General features: G+C 42.0%; 1 protein-coding gene across 1 annotated transcript in view; it reads left to right on the forward strand.

The window, feature by feature from the left end:
* Nucleotides 1–18,592, forward strand: part of runx3 (RUNX family transcription factor 3) — a 207,780-nt gene that overhangs the window by 168,226 nt on the left and 20,962 nt on the right. The window contains exon 6 of the mRNA XM_072246993.1: nucleotides 11,455–11,628. Coding sequence (XP_072103094.1) covers nucleotides 11,455–11,628 — 174 coding nt within the window. The remainder of the gene's footprint in view (nucleotides 1–11,454; nucleotides 11,629–18,592) is intronic.

Genomic DNA, 18,592 nt, shown 5'->3' on the forward strand with positions numbered 1-18,592 from the left:
AATCTATATGCTCCATCCCAGGAAACATCTTCTTCTGTACACTCTCTAATGCAGGGACTCCTAATCTTTTTTATGCCATGGACCCCTACCATTAACCGAGAGATCAATGGACCCCAGGTTGGAAACCCTCACTCCAAAGCCTCCACATACATCATGTAGTGTGCATTCAGATCTGCACCATCTACTGACACAGGAGACTATCTGGACTATACCTCTTCCCATTCTGTCACTTGTAAAAATGCCATCCCCTTCTTTCAGTTCTTCTGTCTCTACCTTGTCTTTATCCCTGCAAGCTGAACAAGTGCCACACCTGCCCATACACCTCCTCCCCCACCACCATTCAGGGCCCCAAACAGTCCTTCCAAGTGAGGCGACACTGTATCCGGTGCTCCCAGTATGGCCTCCTGTGTATCAGTGAGACCCAACAGAAATTTGGAGACTGCTTCGTTGAGCACCTTGATTCCGTCCACCACAAAAAGTGGGATCTCCCGGTAGTCACCATTTCAACTCTACTTCCCATTCCCATTCCGGCATGTCAGCCCATGGTCTCCTCTACTGCCGCAATGAGGCTATACTCAGGTTGGAGGAGCAACACCTTATATTCCGTCTGGGTAGCCTCCAACCTGATGGCATGAACATCAATTTCTCAAACTTCCAGTAATTGCACCCCTCCTCTCTTCCACCATTCCCCATTCCTGTTGTCCTCTCTCAACTTATCTTCTTACTTGTCCAGCAACTCCCTCTCGTGCCCCTTCCCCTTCCCTTTCTTCCATGGTCTTCTGTCCTCTCCTATCAGATTCCCCCTTCTCCAGCCCTTTATCTCTTTCACCAATCAACGTCTCAGTTCTTTACTTCACTACTTCCCCCTCTCCCAGTTTCACCTATCACCTGCCACCTTGTACTTCTTCCTCCCCACCCCTCGCCTTCTTCTCCTGACTTTTCCCCTTTCTTTCAAGTCCTGATGAAGGGATTTCGAACTGAAACATCAACTCTTTACTTTTTTCCATAGATGTTGCCTAGCCTGCTGAGTTTCTTCAGCGTTTTGTATATGTTCCTCTAGAATTTACTTGGTTCATGTATTAATGCACTTCTAGAAAGAATGTAAGGTATTTTCCACAGCAGTGCAAAGCTCAGCTCATTGTTTTATTGCTGTGCATAAGAAATTGTCACAGAGATCGGGTTGTAAGATATATATTACATTTAATAATTGTTCAGCAGCAGTGAGGATGATTCACATTGCTATGGCACTAGAAAAAAAGTGTACTAATTGTAAATGTTTCACTGTTCAGCATTTAGTCCTTTTTCAAAATTTAGAATTCAATAGGCATGATGAAATAGATGTTGCTGGGACTGGAGGACCTGAATTATATGGAAATATTGAATAGGTTAGGACTTTATTCCTTGAAACATATAAAATTGCGAGGAGATTTGATTGAGGTATACAGAATTATGAGGGATACAGACAGGATAAGTGCAAACAAGCAATTTCCACTGAAGCTGGGTTAAACCACAACCAAAGGTCATGGGTTAATTGTCATAGTCATTATCATAGTCATAGTCATACTTTATTGATCCTGGGGGAAATTGGTTTTCGTTACAGTTGCACCATAAATAATAAATAGTAATAGAACCATAAATAGCTAAATAGTAATATGTAAATTATGCCAGTAAATTATGAAATAAGTCCAGGACCAGCCTATCGGCTCAGGGTGTCTGACCCTCCAAGGGAGGAGTTGTAAGGTTTGATGGCCACAGGCAGGAATGACTTCCTATGACGCTCTGTGCTGCATCTCCGTGGAATGAGTCTCTGGCTGAATGTACTCCTATGCCCACACAGTACATTATGTAGTGGATGGGAGACATTGACCAAGATGGCATGCAACTTGGACAGCATCCTCTTTTCAGACACCACTGTCAGAGAGTCCAGTTCCATCCTTACAACATCACTGGCCTTATGAATGAGTTTGTTGATTCTGTTGGTGTCTGCTACCCTTAGCCTGCTGCCCCAGCACACAACAGCAAACATGATAGCACTGGCCACCACAGACTCGTAGAACATCCACAGCATCATCTGGCAGATGTTAAAGGACCTCAGTCTTCTCAGGAAATAGAGACGGCTCTGACCCTTCTTGTAGACAGCCTCAGTGTTCTTTGACCAGTCCAGTTTATTGTCAATTCGTATCCCCAGGTATTTGTAATCCTCCACCATGTCCACACTGACCCCCTGGATGGAAACAGGGGTCACTGGTACCTTAGCTCCCCTCAGGTCTACCACCAGCTCCTTAGTCTTTTTCACATTAAGCTGCAGATAATTCTGCTCACACCATGTGACAAAGTTTCCTACTGTAGCCCTGTACTCAGCCTCATCTCCCTTGCTGATGCATCCAACTATGGCAGTTAAGGGTGAAACATGAAAAGTTTAAGGGGAACATGAGGGGAAACTTCTTCACCTAGAGGGTCACGAGAGTGTGGATTTTTTTCTATAACCCTATGGGTCTGTATGCAGAATGGTGATTTCCCGTGGTGGGATGCCTAGAATTAGAGGGTCACAATCTTATACATCAGGAGATAGTTGAGAAGAATTCATTTTTTCCCAGAGAGTAGTGGAGATTTGGAACTCCAAGAGGCCTGTGGAGGCTCAGTCACTGAGTATGCTCAAAATAACATCATTACCCTTCAGCTATCGGTCTTCTAAACCAGTGTGGATAATTTCACTCTGACTCCACACCTACGGACTCACTCCCAAGGACTCAACTACTCATGTTCTCAGTATTGTTAATTTACCCATCTATCTGTCAATCTACTTATCTATCTTTTGTGTTTTTTTTCCTGTATTTGTACAATAATGTCTTCCTTTTCACATTGGTTGTTTGTCCGTCTTTTTCTATAGTTTTTCATTGATTTCTTTGTTCTACTGTGAATGCCTGCAAGAAAATGTATCTCAGGGTAGTATATGGTGACATAAACGTACTTTGATAATAAATTTACATTGAACTTTGATAAAAGGGACAAATAGGTTTTTAAATTCAGGAAATCAAGACATAATGGATTTGTACCGAGAAGTAACTCGGAGGTAAAGAAACAGCCATGATGTTTCTATATGTTACACAGATCTCATGGTCTACTGCTACTTTTAACTCTGAAGTTTTATGCTTGCCGCAGATGTCGCTTCATCTGCTGAGTATTATTAGAGTTTTGTAGGTTTCTAGCATCTGCAATATTTTGCACTTGTCTGCAGTGTATATCCTTCATGCTTGCTAAGAGACAACACTACTACAGGCCGGCTACAGAACTGCAACATGTGGTTCAGAAACAGTTAAGCAGCTCCTTGCACATTCTTAGTGACTCTTTAAGAGGAAGCATGTAATGGCTAGGTTATAGGAACATAGCAGTGTGTTATTAGCCTTTCAGCTGCTTGAAGCAGGTTCCTTTTTCCTCAGCATAAGAAAAACCATTACAGCTATGATATAAATAGTTCATCTGGCTGTTACAGACTTTCAACAGGACAGAATGTAATCGGTGTGTTATAAAACTGACTATTATGCTTCCGCCTCTGCCTTCTGTGTAGTTCTGGATTTCTGGAAACTTCACCTTCACATAATCAACATCAGGCCTTTAATGAACATTTCTCCCACTGTTCTGACTAAAGGGAATCCAAATCTCTCAGACTTCAGCAGCTGACATCCTTCTGCCAATTGGATGCCAGCCAGCCTATTTCCCTTTAAATGGATATTTTCTTTGCGCCTTTAGAGGCAGCCAATTTATCACAAGTGTAATATAACCTTAAGCAATATGAATTATTGTAGTGTTGGAACGATCCTTTTTTTTCTTACCCTATATTTGTTAAAGCTGGTAAAAAATGTCTTTCTGAAGCGCAGACACTTTGGCTTTGGGCGGGTTTCTTTTTAAAAGTTGATATTTGGAACATTGTGGGGAGTAGACAGTAGCTGCAGTGTTTAAGCATTGCAGAGTGCAGCCAAGGCAAAGACTTGGCGTGACTGGATCCCTTTCCAAATGGCGCAAGCAGGCCAACTTCAAACATGTGAATAATAATCTATCTGTGACTGCCTCTGTTAGTCGCTGGAAGAGTCTGTTCCCTCCTAAATATTTCTCTGCCTGTTTATGCTAGGTCTTGTGGCTTTTGCGTGTGTTCAATTATGAGCTGGGCATCTGTGTTTGCAGTTTTTTTCAAAAACTGAACATTCTGAAAAATTTCCTGAATAAAAACTTAAAAAAAACAATGCACTATTGGTGCAGTGGTATGAAAATTGCCAAATGGAAGGTTGTTACTGTTAAAACATATTGGTTAAATTTTGGCAAAAGGAGTCAGAAAACTTTATCTTCTTTTTCTAACTGTTGCATGTATACAGCTTTTTGTTGCTGTGCAAATATTACCTCATCCCTATTTTAGATTAAGCTACTCCTCCTCAGTGCTGGAAGTACAGACATGTGTCAGAACCAAGTTGCCTTCTATTTTAGGTTTGAGGAACCAGAACTTTTTCCTTTACTGTTGGGGAGCTATTATCTTCACTGGAAAGCAAGTTTTCAGCCACAAATTCCTGATACTCTGTCAGGAAGTCAAGTGCAAAAAAAAAAGGCGGTTTATAATAATAGTGAACCAAAGAACAACTCTTGGATAAAGTCATCATGATGCCAATACAGTGGGCATTTGCCTGAAGGCATATCTTGCCAGCTGGAGACCTGCAGGTTTCCAACCATGGTTCCTCCCTTTCGACTACACCTTGGGTGGAAGGATTTAATGGAAACAAGGCACTTTTCACCAGTGATCACTTCATGTCACTCCACCTGGGAGAGCAGCAAGAGTATCCCTCAGCCATTAGGCTCCTGAACCAATGTCATTCACATCAACACTGAACTGATTCCACAATCTATAGACTCACTTTCAGGGCCTCTACGATTCATTTTCTCAATATTATTGATTTATTTATCTACATATCTATATATTGATCTATTTTTGGTGTAAAATTTATTTTTGTACTTACAGAGCTTGTTTTCTTTTGCACATTATTTGCCAGTCTTTGTGTGTAGTTTTTTACCGATCCTGTTTTAGTTCTTTGTTCTACTCTGAATGCCCACAAGAAAATGAATCTGAGGGTCGTTTACGGTGGCATATATGCACCTTGATGATAAATTTACTTTGAAATTTGGACTTTGAGATGGAGCTATTTTGTTTTCTGATGCGTACATGTTCAATGTCCCTCCGTTTCTGTCCTTTGTTCTTCCCCACCGCCACTCTGAAGAGCTCGTAGAGAACTTCAGTAAATTTGCTGAGTCGACTGGCCTGCAGGAACTGCTCTTTGTAGGGATCCATCATCATTAGGATGCTTTATCCTGCCTGTCATATTTTCTTTAGTTCTCTAGTGAAGAGTGAGTTATTATTGCCCAACGAAGCCAATCATTGCCTGGAGATTCTCACCACTGTCTGTAAGGAATTTATATGTTCTCCCCGTGATCGCTTAGGTTTCCCCCAGTGCTCCAGTTGCCTCCCACAGTCCAAATGCGTACCAGTTGGTAGGTTAATTGGTCATTGTAAATTGTCCCATGATTAGGCTAGGGTTCAATCGGAGGTTACTGGACTTGAAGAGCCGGAGTGGCCTATTCCGCACTGTATCTCAATAAATAAAAATAAACTAAAAATCATGGCTGTACTTTTGACTTTGTGCTTAGTCCAAGACAATTACATTGCAGACTTCAGTGTGCATTTACTATGATTACTGTTGTTTTTAGCTGTTTTGAAGACCATCATCATCATCATTACATGACGTGTTGCATGACATGGGTGATCATGGTCTGCATGACCATGATTGTTCTTGGCAAATTTTTCTACAGGAGTGGTTTGCCATTGTCTTCTTCTGGGCAGTGTCTTCACAAGATGGGTGACCCCAGCCATTATCAATACCCTTCAGAGACTGTGTGCCTGGCATCAGTGGTCACATAACCAGGACTTGTGATGTGCACCAGCTGCTCATAGGACCATCCACCACCTGCTCCCATGTCTTCACATGACCCTGATGGGGTTGGAGGGGGGAGGTTAAGCAGATGCTACACCTTGCCCAAGGGTGACCTGCAGGTTAGCGGAGGGAAGGACTTACCTACACCTCCTTTGCTAGAGACATATCGCCGCCCCGTTGGCTAAATTTTGAAGATCATTAAATATAAATGCTATTGTTACTTAACCTGTGGAAGCACAACCTAAGGAAAGTAGTAAATATCTGAAGTCAGCTATGAGTTTTGTTACTTTATTACAAAAGAGCGATACATGAAGGGTTAATTAAAAGATCAAACTAATTGCCTGAATTTTCCATTGCTTTTCTGAAGGAAAATAACTCCTGTCAAAGAAGTGTGATTGATGTCAATTGTGTGTATTTGCCTTCAGTTTGGAACAGACATAAGCACCGGCCCACTGCCTCCTTAAAGCAAGCTGGGAAATTGTATGTCTGCGTTCCCAGATCTTGTTGCTAGATGATAGGAAGTTTAATACAGTTTACATTTCTAAGATAAGATTCAAGCTAAAGAGAAAGGTGCATGCTGGGACATCGGAGGACAAATAAAAACAAAGACTCTATTCAGAAAGCTGCCAGACTTTCAGCATATGAGCATAAAAATATTTTCTGTTATGTTGTATCTTGTCACATTAAGAATTTTCAAAACATGCCACACAATGAATTAATTACTTTGAAGTACAGAGACTGTTGGAGAGAAAATTGCTGTCACCAGCCTACAGTGTGACTAAGAGTTTGTCTACTTTATTTGTGGATTTAGACAACGTATTTCTAAACTCCCATTATTGGAGCTTTACTGTCCCCTTCAAGAAACATTTATTCTTAAATTGCTAACTGATCTTTCAAATCACTGTTGGCAGAGCCACTTCAAATTAAACTATGTTGTGATCGTCAATATATTAAGGTTTGCAAGTTAGGATTAGTTGTAAGTACTTAATTTCATCTCATGCCCAGACAGATTCTTTTGCACATTAATTCTCAATTAACACGTTCCTCAGGATGTTGCCTTGCTTAGTCTCATAGCTTTAAGGATGGGCAGGAAAGTACATTGACTTTTAAGTTGATCGTTTAAAGGCTGTCAGTGAAACGTTTTATGGCAGACGCTGGGCACATTTACAGTGCAAGAACTTTCAAAGAGATTTTTTTGTCGCTTTTCATCTTTCAGCCGCATAAAGATAAGACGTGGCTTTTGCCAGCTCTGATCCTGGTGTAACTGCTTCACAACTGCCAAATATGTTCAGAAGTAGACATGACTGTGCTCTGCATCCCCAGAATCTGCTGTACTGTGGCAAAATGTAGCTGCTTTTTGATCCAGTTTGGCTCTGAGTAATTCAGAATGATTGCAGCTGTAGTTGTTCAAAAGATATTGCTTTAAGAGTTATACCTGCACTGTGCAGTATTACTAATCCAAATGAACCCAGAAAGGCTAAGCTCTAAATGATCAGGTCCAACAGATAAGTGGCTTACTGAATCAGTGAGCTTTGTTAATCAAAGACTTGGAAATTCAGAGCAAGAAAATGGATTTTTCTTTTGGCTGAAAGGATTTCCTGGTCAAAGTAGACCAGACAGGAAATTCAGTCAGGTACTCTTGGAAATGAACCACATTTGTGTCGGTGACATCTTTCCTGCAGTAGATAGACACCTAAAGCTCTCAGTCCCAGACAGGGCTTGCTTGGAGCATCGTGGGGGTGGGGGGGGGGTGAAATTCAAACTCAGGGTTCTGATGCTCATATCAGAATCAGGTTTAACATCATCGGCATATGTTGTGAAACTTATTGTTAAATGGCAGCGGTACATTGCAATAGTTAATAATAAAAACTGTAACTTACATATAGGCATCCGTTAGGCTCATGAGACCATGGATTTGCACCTTGGAAGGTTTCCAGGCCGCAGGCCTGGGCAAGGCTGGACCAGCAGTTGCCCATGCTGCAAGTCTCCCCTCTCCACGTCACCGATGTTGCCCAAGGGAAGGGCATTAGGACCCATACAGGTTGGCACTGGTGTTGTCGCAGAGCAATGTGTGGTTAAGTGCCTTGCTCAAGGACACCCATGCTGCCTCAGTCAAGGCTCAAACTAACGACCTCCAAATCACTAGAGGAACACCTTAACCACTTGGCCATGTGCCAAGTGGTTAAATTACATACATTATATATACATATTATAGTCAGGTTTCAGAAAGCAGTGTCTTCTTGGCTGAATTGTGATTTAAAGGGGCCTTCCTGAGTTCACTTCAGCCTGGTGCTAGGAACCTGATTTGGATGGGCCCCTATTCATTCATGAACTTACCCATTCTCCTTGTTGCTCCCCTTGCTCACTTCTCTTCTGTTCATCAATCACCCACAGGCTTATACTTTTAAGGCATTCACTTTCCCCTAATTCTCCACACCGCCCCTCCCCCCCAGTTTTCAGTCATCCAATGAAATCTCCTCTTTCCAGCCTCTGATCTTCCAACTCCCAACAACCAAACCTCTGACAAGGATCATCACACCTTCCACCTCACTGTAGACACATTTCTTCAAACCTACACATCTAGGCTTCATTCTCCTGCTCTAACTTCCTTGCATTCAGCCGTGGCCTTGTCTTACCTTTGTTATAGGGTTCATTCAGCAGTTCTTGAGACCCCTATGAGGCAATAAAGGCTTGGATTTTTCAGGCCTGCCTTACAGGTCTGAAGAGAGATATCTGGTCACTGACAATTTCCCAGCATGCACATTCAGAAACTACCCCACTGCTCCCAACATGACCTCTGCTCGTTTGGATAGCACAATATCTCATTGGCACCTATTTTGAAATTGCCTTTAGTAAGTATTTTAATTTGTGAGAGTGAAGACGTCCCAAATGTCACAGTAATCCAGCTGTCTCTTTCTGTAACAGAAATAACCCACCTGTTCCGAGCTCTTGTGATTCTAGATTCCCATTGCATGATTGACTTCAAAATGGAATTGGAAGCATGCCAGTTAAAGTCATAGAGTCATAGAAAATTACAGCACAGAAATCGGCCCTTCAGCCCATCTTGTCAATGCTGAATCTTTAAGCTGCCTAGTCCCATCAACCTGCACCGGGATCGTAGCCCTTCATAACCCCTTCCATCCATGTACCTATCCAAACTTCTCTTAAACATTGAAATCGAGCTCGCATGCACCACTTGCGCTGGCAGCTCGTTCCACACTCTCACCACCCTCTGAGTGAAGAAGTTTCCCCTCATGTTCCCCTTAAACCTTTCACCTTTCACCCTTAACCCATGACCTCCAGTTGTAGTCCCACCCAACCTCAGTGGAAAAAGCTGCTTGTTAAAACTAATTGGTATAAAATAAAATTACCACTACCATACTCTTAATAGTAAGTTTTCACAAGGCAAAATCCTTGAAGAAACATAGCAGTCGAAGTCCACATCAATACATTTTCATTGTTCAACAACTAAAATCTAAACATCAACAATAAATTGCTAACTATGGATGGTACTCTATTGCTTGTAGTCCTGCTTTAAAGAGAAAAGGAATGTCCCAGTCTGATTCGAATGGCCAGTGGTTGATGTTATAGTGTTAACTTACTCTTGGGCCCAACAGTAAAGGTTTTATTAGAAGCTCTCAAAACTGGTGAATCTATCCATAGTTTTGGGAAACAGGGCACTGTACTGTTCTCAGGTGCTGTGACTTCTGCAGAAGTATTATGGGAAAACTGGAAAAAGTATTTAGAGTAGAATGACTCTTGAAATTAGTTTACTAAAAACTTTAACAATAGGATGTAACAACTGCTGCTCTTTAGAACCATAAAAAACTTTCTGTGTGCAGATAAGTATCGCAGAATGCTTTTGTCAGGAATAGACTAAAATAAAAATCAGCTTTGCCTTCCAGTGTCCACGTGTTGTGCGTTTTAACATCTGTACAGATGTTGATCATTTGTGTCGATACTAGTTCAAAATTAGAAGTATGAAAGATGTTTATTACAATGCATTTAAGAAATTGAATACCATTTTCTTTTCATTTAAAAATAAAGCCAATAAGGCAATATAGTATTCACATTGGAATAAATGGTTTTATTTTGAGAGACAGCAGAGAAAAGGGACTTCTGGTACTTTGAGCCCCACCACCCAGCAACCCTGATTTAATCCCAGTCTAACCGCGGGTCAATTTACAATGACCAATTAACTTGCCCGGTACATCTTTGGATTGTGGGAGGAAACAGGAAACCCATGCATCCCAGGGGCGAACATACAGAGACCCCTTACAGAAGAAGTCAGGATTGAGCGCGAACTCCAACACCCCGAGCTGTAATAGCATCGTGCTGACTGCTACACTACCATGACGCCCTCGCTGAAGAATCTCAGTTGCACTGACTGAATTTTATAGGCTCAGTTGATCATTCTTTAAGGCAGTCAGTGATAAGGCTATAGTTTTGGCGGGATAATCAGTGCATTCCCAAAGTGCTCATGGTCAACTGCGAGTTTAGTTCAAAGAGTGCTGTGAAGCTAATTGTTTTACACTGATGGCCTTTGTCCACCTTTGTTGTATAGTTTCTTTGGTTCCCTGGTGCACCAGCAGAGGGAGCTGTTTGTTAATGTTACACCAGGCCTGTTTTGCACCCTACCACCCAGTGCTGTCAAAAAGGCCATTTTGAATGATAGGATTATCATGTCAGATTCAGAATCAGGTTTAATATCGCTGGCATATATCGTGAAGTTTGTTGTTATGCGGCAGCAGTACACAATCGTAAAAACTGAAGTACAGTATGAAGTATATCTATATTTTAAAAGCTAAATTAAATAAGTAGGTGCAAAAAGAGGGGGATAAAAGTAGCGAGGTAGTGTTCATGGGTGCAGTGGCCATTTAGAAGTCTGATGGCGGACGGGAAGAAGCTGTTCCTGAATCGCTGAGTGTGTGCCTCCAAGCTCCTGTACTTCTTCCCTGATGGTAGCAATGAGAACAAGGCATGTCCTGGGTGATGGGGGTCCTTAACGATGGATGCTGCCTTTTTGAGGCACCGATCCTTGAAGTTGTCCCGGATGCTGGGGAGGCTGGTGCCCATGATGGAGCTGACTGAGTTTACAACTTTCTGCAGCTTATTTCAGCAGAACCCCTGCAGCCCCATACCAGATGGTGATGCAGTCAGTTAGAATGCTCTCCACGGTACATCTGTAGATCATTGTGAAGCCAGTTCAGATGCATGTTGTTCAACTAAAGCCAACAAAACCTCTTTAATGTTTGCATCTCTAATTATTAGTACATCACCAAGTGATGGTGCGCTACTTGATCCTCACCAACCCCATTCTTTTGCCTCTTGTGAAGAAAAGTTCCTCCTTTTACTAAGATTTATTTATTAACTGTGGTAAAGGAAGATTAACTGGTTGAGGCAAAGGAGAGTTGGACAACCATGAGGGAAAAACTGAAGAAGTGAAAACAGTTTTAATTGATTACTTTTGCTTCTATTGCAGGGCACAGGCAAAAGCTTGAAGACCAGACAAAACCTAACACCATTTTCTCAGACCGTTTGAGCGAGTTGGAACGATACCGGCAGACGGCAATGAGGGTTGGTCCGTCAGCTCCGAGCCCAAGACCATTGAATGTGCCGAGCCACTTCAGTCCACCAACCCAAACGCAGATCCAGGGTGAGTGGAATACGAAAACCAGGAAACAACTCCAAAAAAATCTTCAAAGCTGTAAAAAATATAATTCCTATTCTGTATTTCATAAAATCATAGTGGAGAGAGCACAGGGGAGATTCACCCAGATGTTGCCTGAAGGATGTAATGTTAAGGCTTTATAAAGCGTTGGTGAGGCTACACTTGGAGTATTGTGAGTAATTTTGGGCCCCTTATCTCAGAAAGGATGTGCTTACATTGTAGAAGGCTCAAAGGAGGTTCACAGAAATGATTCCAGGATTGAAAGGCTTATCATATGAGGAGCGTTTGATGGTTCAGGGCCTATACTCACTGGAATTCAAATGAATGAAGGGGGATCTCTTTAAAACCTGTCAAGCATTGAAAGGCCTCGATTTAGATAGATTGGGTCCTATGGTAGGGGAGTCTCAGACCAGAGGACACAGTTTCAGAATAGAGGGACATCCATTTGGAGCAGAGATGAGGAGGAAGTTCTTTAGCCAGAGAGTGATGAATCTGTGAATTTTCATTGCCACAGGCAACTGTGGAGGCCTAGTCATTGTCTATACTTAAGGCAGAGGTTGACAGATTCTTGATTAGTCAGGGCATGAAGGGATACGGGGAGGTGGCAGGAGACTGGGACTGAGAGAGAAAATGGATCAGACATGATGGAATATCGTCTCAGACTCAATGGGCCGAAAGCTCTAATTCTGCTCCTATATCTTATGGAATTGAAGGGTTTTAGTTATGGGGAGTTACGGACTTGTTCTTTCCTGGAGTGAAGAAGATTAAGACCTGATAGGGTATACAAAATAATGAAAGAGAGATAGTCACAAACAATTTTCCTGGTATTAGATACAACAGGAGAAAGGTTTATGGCAGAGGAAGGAAATTTAAAGAGGATCAGAAGGGAGTATTTCTAAAAATTGAGTAATTAAGATCAGGAACCTGCTGCTAGAGGGAATTGTGGAATTAGATGCAGTAGAGTCCAATTAGTTCAAGTTCAAGTTGAATTGTCACCCATGAATACAGCAAACGAAATGCATTCCTCAAGGGCCAAGGTACAAAACACAGTACCAGCAGTCATACACAGTGCAAAGCACATATAAGACAGCAGTAAGTCCCACAAAAATATAATAAAGCCCAAGTCCCTGAGCGTCAGGTCCTGTGGATAATAGATGAATGGACGTTGTCCACAAGATCAAGCCCGCAGCAGTCCGGAAGCGAATGCAATCCAGCTTGTCCTCCACTGGAGGACAGCACTGATGGGAGGGGTCAGCCGCCAACCCTGCATGGTCACACCACTTCCAGCATCTCCTCCGCCGGGAGGCTGCAACAAGAAACCTAGTCCACACTGCACCCGAGGGCACGCAGCTCCCTCTGCCGTCAGTCTCGCCAATAAATCACTGGACCGGACTTGCCGTATCCTCCGTGACCAGCGCCCAGCAGGGTCTCGCGATCACAAGAAAAGCATCCAACACAATCACTCGCTGTGAAGGCTGCATGCCGCCTTCGAGCGCCAGCTCCGACGTCATTCCGTAGCAATGTCCGCACCGAGTCCCGCTCCTTCGCTATCGAGCAACTTGCTTATGGGGTATACCTGCAGCACCTGAAGTTCTTAATATCCAGCGGTGGCTTGTGATCGTCAAAAAAGAGATGTTCAAAAAAGAGAGTAGGAATGTGGATAGGCACTTAAATAGGCCAGGTATAGAAGGATATGGACTTAACATGGGCCAGTGGGATTAGTGCAGACAGGCAAAGAGATTGGCATAGACGTAGAGAGCAAAGGCACTGATTTTTATGCTATACCTCTCCACGTTTTCAGCTCATTAGTTCACGTCTCTTGCTCACCCATTGGATAATGTGATCTTAATGACAATATTTTCTCCGTAAACAAAGAAGCGGTGTACAAGAGCATGGAGTTGTGTTGAATCTTTATTGAACTAGGTTGCAGCTGAAGCACTGGGCCCAGTCCTGGCCACGACAGTCTATGAAGGGTGCCAAGGCACTGGAGAGGCTGCAGGAAAGATGTGCAAAAAAATGGTTTCAGGGTTGATCCGTTTGGCAAAGTTGGGGTGTAAAGCAGGCTAGGAGGAGCTTTGATGGAGGTGAGGCATTCAGAAACGTAAATTAAACCACGAGTGGTTGTTCCCATTATTCAATGGTTTAATGGTCAAGAGTCACAGATTTAAAGTCGAGGCATTGTGGGCCAAAGGGCCTGTGCCTATGTTGAACTGTTTTTGTGATACAGGGAACAGGTACACTATGAGTAATGATGGTAAGGGTAGTGGAAACACGATTACTTGGGACTTTCAAAAGGAAATGCTTTGGCTAACTATCTATCTATTTATTGTGATACAGCACAGAATAGGCCTTTTTGGCACATCCAGCCAAAGAGCTCAGCAACTCCCAATTTAACCCAAGTCTGATCACAGGACAGTTTACAACGACCAATTAATGGGACAACCTAGGGGCAATCCAGCAAGTCGTTGGACTGCAGGAGCACCCGGAGAAAACCTCCGCCATTCCAGAGGGGGGAAATATGGACTCATTACAGATGATGTCGGAATTGAACTCTGAACTCCAATGAGATTTAACATCGTCATGCTGACCACTACACTACCATGGCGCACTTGGGAAGAAGTCGTTTACTAGGCCTAGGGCAAGAACAGGGAATGTGACTGACTAAGTGTTCTACTGACAGCTGACTTGAGCTCAATGAGTGAAATTGTTGTATAATTCCATGATAAAAACTGTTCATTCTAGTCAGAAGCTTTGACATACCCTGAGTGACATCCCTGATCTTTACCCCTTTACCCAACTGCACGGCTGTCTCTGCAACTCGGCCTATGTTTAGATTCACAGTGGCGTCTTGTGATAGTACTTGATCCAGTTTTGTTGGGCTGGCGTAACACAAACGTATCAGGTCCAGCTGAATTGGAAAACCACTCCTGTTAGGCAGAACAAGAGCTGAAAGCAGGTCAGAGCCCCCAACCAAGCCTTCTTGAGATTTTTTTAGACCAGTGCTTACTGAACAACATCAGACTGTATCTCAGAAGCAATGCATAATACACTCATTGTTCTAGCTCCTACTGATAGACGTCAACAATAGATCACCGTTATTGATGACTCCCAGACATCCTTAGTAAACCCAGCTAGGTTATCAGTTTTGGAACAATATACTGTATATCATTTATGGCTCTTTGACTATTAAAGAAAAGACACAAAATGAGTTCATTATAATGAGCCATCTATTTAACCTGCATTCATGTTAAGTGCAATTCAGTGACACGGCACTTGGCCATTTATGTAGCCAGTATCTCTGGGTGGCGGGGTGGAGATACGTATCTACCAAAGGAGGTGTAAGGTGCTCCTCCCTTCTGCTAGCCTGCAGGTCACCCTTGGGCAAGGTGTAGCACCTGCTTAGCCTCCACCCCACTGATCAGGGTCAGGTGAATCCATGGGAGCAGGTGGTGGATGGTCGTACGAGCAGCTGCTGCATGTCACAAGCCTTGCTTATGCGACCACTGACAGCAGGCAGACAATCGCTGAAGAGTATTGATAATGGCTGGGGTCACCCGTCTAGTAAAGACACTGCCCAGAAGAAGGCAATGGCAAACCACTTCTGTAAAAAAAGAATTGCCAAGAACAATCATGGTCAAAACCATAATCAACCACATCATATGACATGCAACATAATGATGATCTCAGTAGTACCTTGGATCAGAAATCTTCTGCAGCTTAATTGTTAGAATGCAACAGATTATTGATTATTTGTGTAGATAGTCATAGAAAAAAATCATTGAAAACTACAGAATAGGAACAGGCCCTTTGGTCCATCTAGTCTATGCCAAACCATTTACTCCCATTGACCTACATCAGGACCATAGCTCTCCATACCCCTACCATCCACATACCTATCCAAACTTCTCTTAATGTTTAAATCAAACTCACGTGCACCACTTGCACTGGCAGCCTGTTCCACACTCACACAATCCTCTTGAGTGAAGAAGTTTCCCCTTACGTTCCCCTTAAGCTTTTCACCTTTCACCCTTAACCCATGACCTCTGATTGTCATTGCACCCAACCTCAGTGGAAGTGCAGAAAGCCTGCTTGCATTTACCCTATTTATGCCCCTCATAAGTTACTCATGCACTTTACAAAAACCTGAATATTATTCAATAAAAAAGCCAAATCATAGAATACCTTAATCCTTTTTTGAATCTGTATGGATTTGCATTATGAATTAAATTAAGTAAAAAATGAAAATTATCATCCTTTATTTAGCTTAGAAGTTCCATCCAGAAATTAACAAAGAGGTTTCAGGAAAGTCTTTCAAAATAATATAAGGGATAATGTCAAAAATGAAGCTAATGCCTAATCGTTGTTGATAAATGCGTTTCCAATCTAAATGCAAAATGGCGATAAAAGAATGCCCGGTATTTAGTTGGGTAATCTTGAATTCAAAGCAGAAGTGTACTTCTCTCTTCAAGAATGCAAGCCAGGATCAGGAGTTCTCAAATGATAGACCACTCACAATCTCAGAGTATCTTTACGACCCGCAAACGCAGCCTCATTATGCATAATAAAGATGTTTCATTATTCTGAACTGGAGAATATATTTCCCTTTCCTGTATTCCTGACCAAATTATCACATCTAGAAAATATTTAAAGTTCTGCTTGAAAACAGTTTGAGACTTTAATGATATCAGAGTACACAGCTTATTCTAAAGAATATTTTAAAATAGCCTTGATATAAACAAGATTGAAAAAAAGGTGGCAGCTGACTAATTTATGATCTCCATTTTAACCTGCTTTCTAGTACTGCTGGATCTTGTAAAATCTTATTATTCATGATACAAATCCCCTCTTGCAATTAAATAAAATACACACACACAGATAAGCAGCATTTATGCACTAAGTGCAAGAGTGTTATTGTTGATTCGGAGATAAATTGGTAATGGAATGCATGCTTAACAACTCAAACCCTCGTTACTATTCTCACCCATCTAGTAATGCACTCCCACACAAGCATTTTTACTTAACGGCAAGTACACCTCCCTTGTTATTTTTCCAGTCAGAGCAATTAAGCAGAAGGTGGAGATCAGACCAATTTATTTTTGCATTACAAAACAAACTCAGAGCATTCCTTTTATGAAGCAATCCAAAAGAGAAAAGGCAAAATGATTTCACAAGATGAGCCATTTACCACCCACCTTCATGACAAAGCAGAGCTGCCACATTTATCCCAATGAGCCTTCCTTCTGTGGTATTATGAAAACGTAAATTATGTGGCGTTACAATGTGGCTTCTCATTTCATGGAAGTACAACAATCAAGTAGATGACACCCAACGGGGTCCTTGACACAGAATGCCTGTTTACATATTGTTTAGCTACTTGAGTCCGGTTGCGACTGTGTTTCTTCATACTGCAGATAAATGAGTGGGCAGCAAAGTTAGTGCTTATTGTTAAAAACAGGATGCTGATCCAAAAGGTCAGGTACTATCTTCATAGAGAGAAACAGGGTTCATCTGTCAGGTCAGTGACCTTTCTTCAGATGAGACATCAGCTCTCTGTATTTTTTTTCTATGGATGCTCTCAATTTGCTCTCAATCTTTCTGCCCTTGCCTAACTACCATTGATAGCTGTGAAGGAGAAACATAGAGTCACAGAAAATTACATCACTGAAACAGACCCTTCGAGCTATTCACTCCCTCCTGAACCATTTAATCTGCCTTGTCCCATCGACCTGCACCAGGACCATAGCCCTCCATAACCCCTACCAACCATGCACCTATCCAATCTTCTCTTAAACATTGAAATCAAAATCACATCCACCACTAGCTCGTTCCACACTCTCACCACCCTCATGAGTGAAGAAGCTCCCCCTCATGTTCCCTTAAACATTTCACCTTTCACCCTTAACCCATGACCTCTAGTTGTAGTCCGGCCCATTCTCAGTGGAAAGAGGCTCCTTGCATTTAACCTGTCTATACCCCTGATAATCTTGTATATCAAATCTTCCTTCAATCTAATGCATTGTCAGGAATAAAGTTCTAACCTGTTCAATCTTTATTGATAACTCAGGTCTTTCAGTCCCGGCAACATCCTTGTAAATTTTCTCTGTACTCTTTCAATCTTCTTTACATTATTTATATCTTTACTGTAGAGATTGGTAAAGCCAAATTTGGAGTATTGCGTACAGTTCTGGTCACCGAATTATAGGAAAGATGTCAACAAAATGAGAGAGTACAGAGAAGATTTACTAGACTGTTACCTGGGTTTCATCACCTAAGTTACAGAGAAAGGTTGAACAAGTTGGGTCTTTATTCTTCGGAACATAGAAGGTTGAGGGGGGGTCTTGATAGAGGTATTTAAAATTATGAGAGGGATAGATAGTGTTGACGTGGATAGGCTTTTTCCATTGAGAGAAGGGGAGATTCAAACAAGAGGACATTAGTTGAGAGTTGAAGGGCAAAAGTTTAGGGGTAACATGAGGGGGAACTACTTTACTCAGAGAGTGGTAGCTGTGTGGAACAAGCTTCCAGCAGAAGTGGTTGAGGCAGGTTGGATGTTGTCATTTAAAGTTAAATTGGATAGATATATGGACAGGAAAGGAATGGAGGGTTATGGGCTGAGTGCAGGTCGGTGGGACTAGGTGAGAGTAAGAGTTCGGCACGGACTAGAGGCGCCGAGATGGCCTGTTTCTGTGCTGTAATTGTTCTATGGTTTTATATATATATGTTTGTTTATGTATACATATATAGATTGGTTATATTTATATATATTTATTGATTTCTCTGTCTCTCTCTCTAGATATATATGGTATAGATAGATAGAGAGAGACAGAAATTGATAAATATAGGTATATAAATATAATTAATCTATATATTACACGCTGGGTTTATACACCTGGTCAATGTTGATGAAAACAGTTCCGGTCTAAACTCAGAACACAGAACGGCAACAGAA

The sequence above is a fragment of the Mobula birostris genome, chromosome 30, assembly GCF_030028105.1.
Source record: "Mobula birostris isolate sMobBir1 chromosome 30, sMobBir1.hap1, whole genome shotgun sequence".
NCBI classification, from domain to species: Eukaryota; Metazoa; Chordata; class Chondrichthyes; order Myliobatiformes; family Myliobatidae; genus Mobula; species Mobula birostris.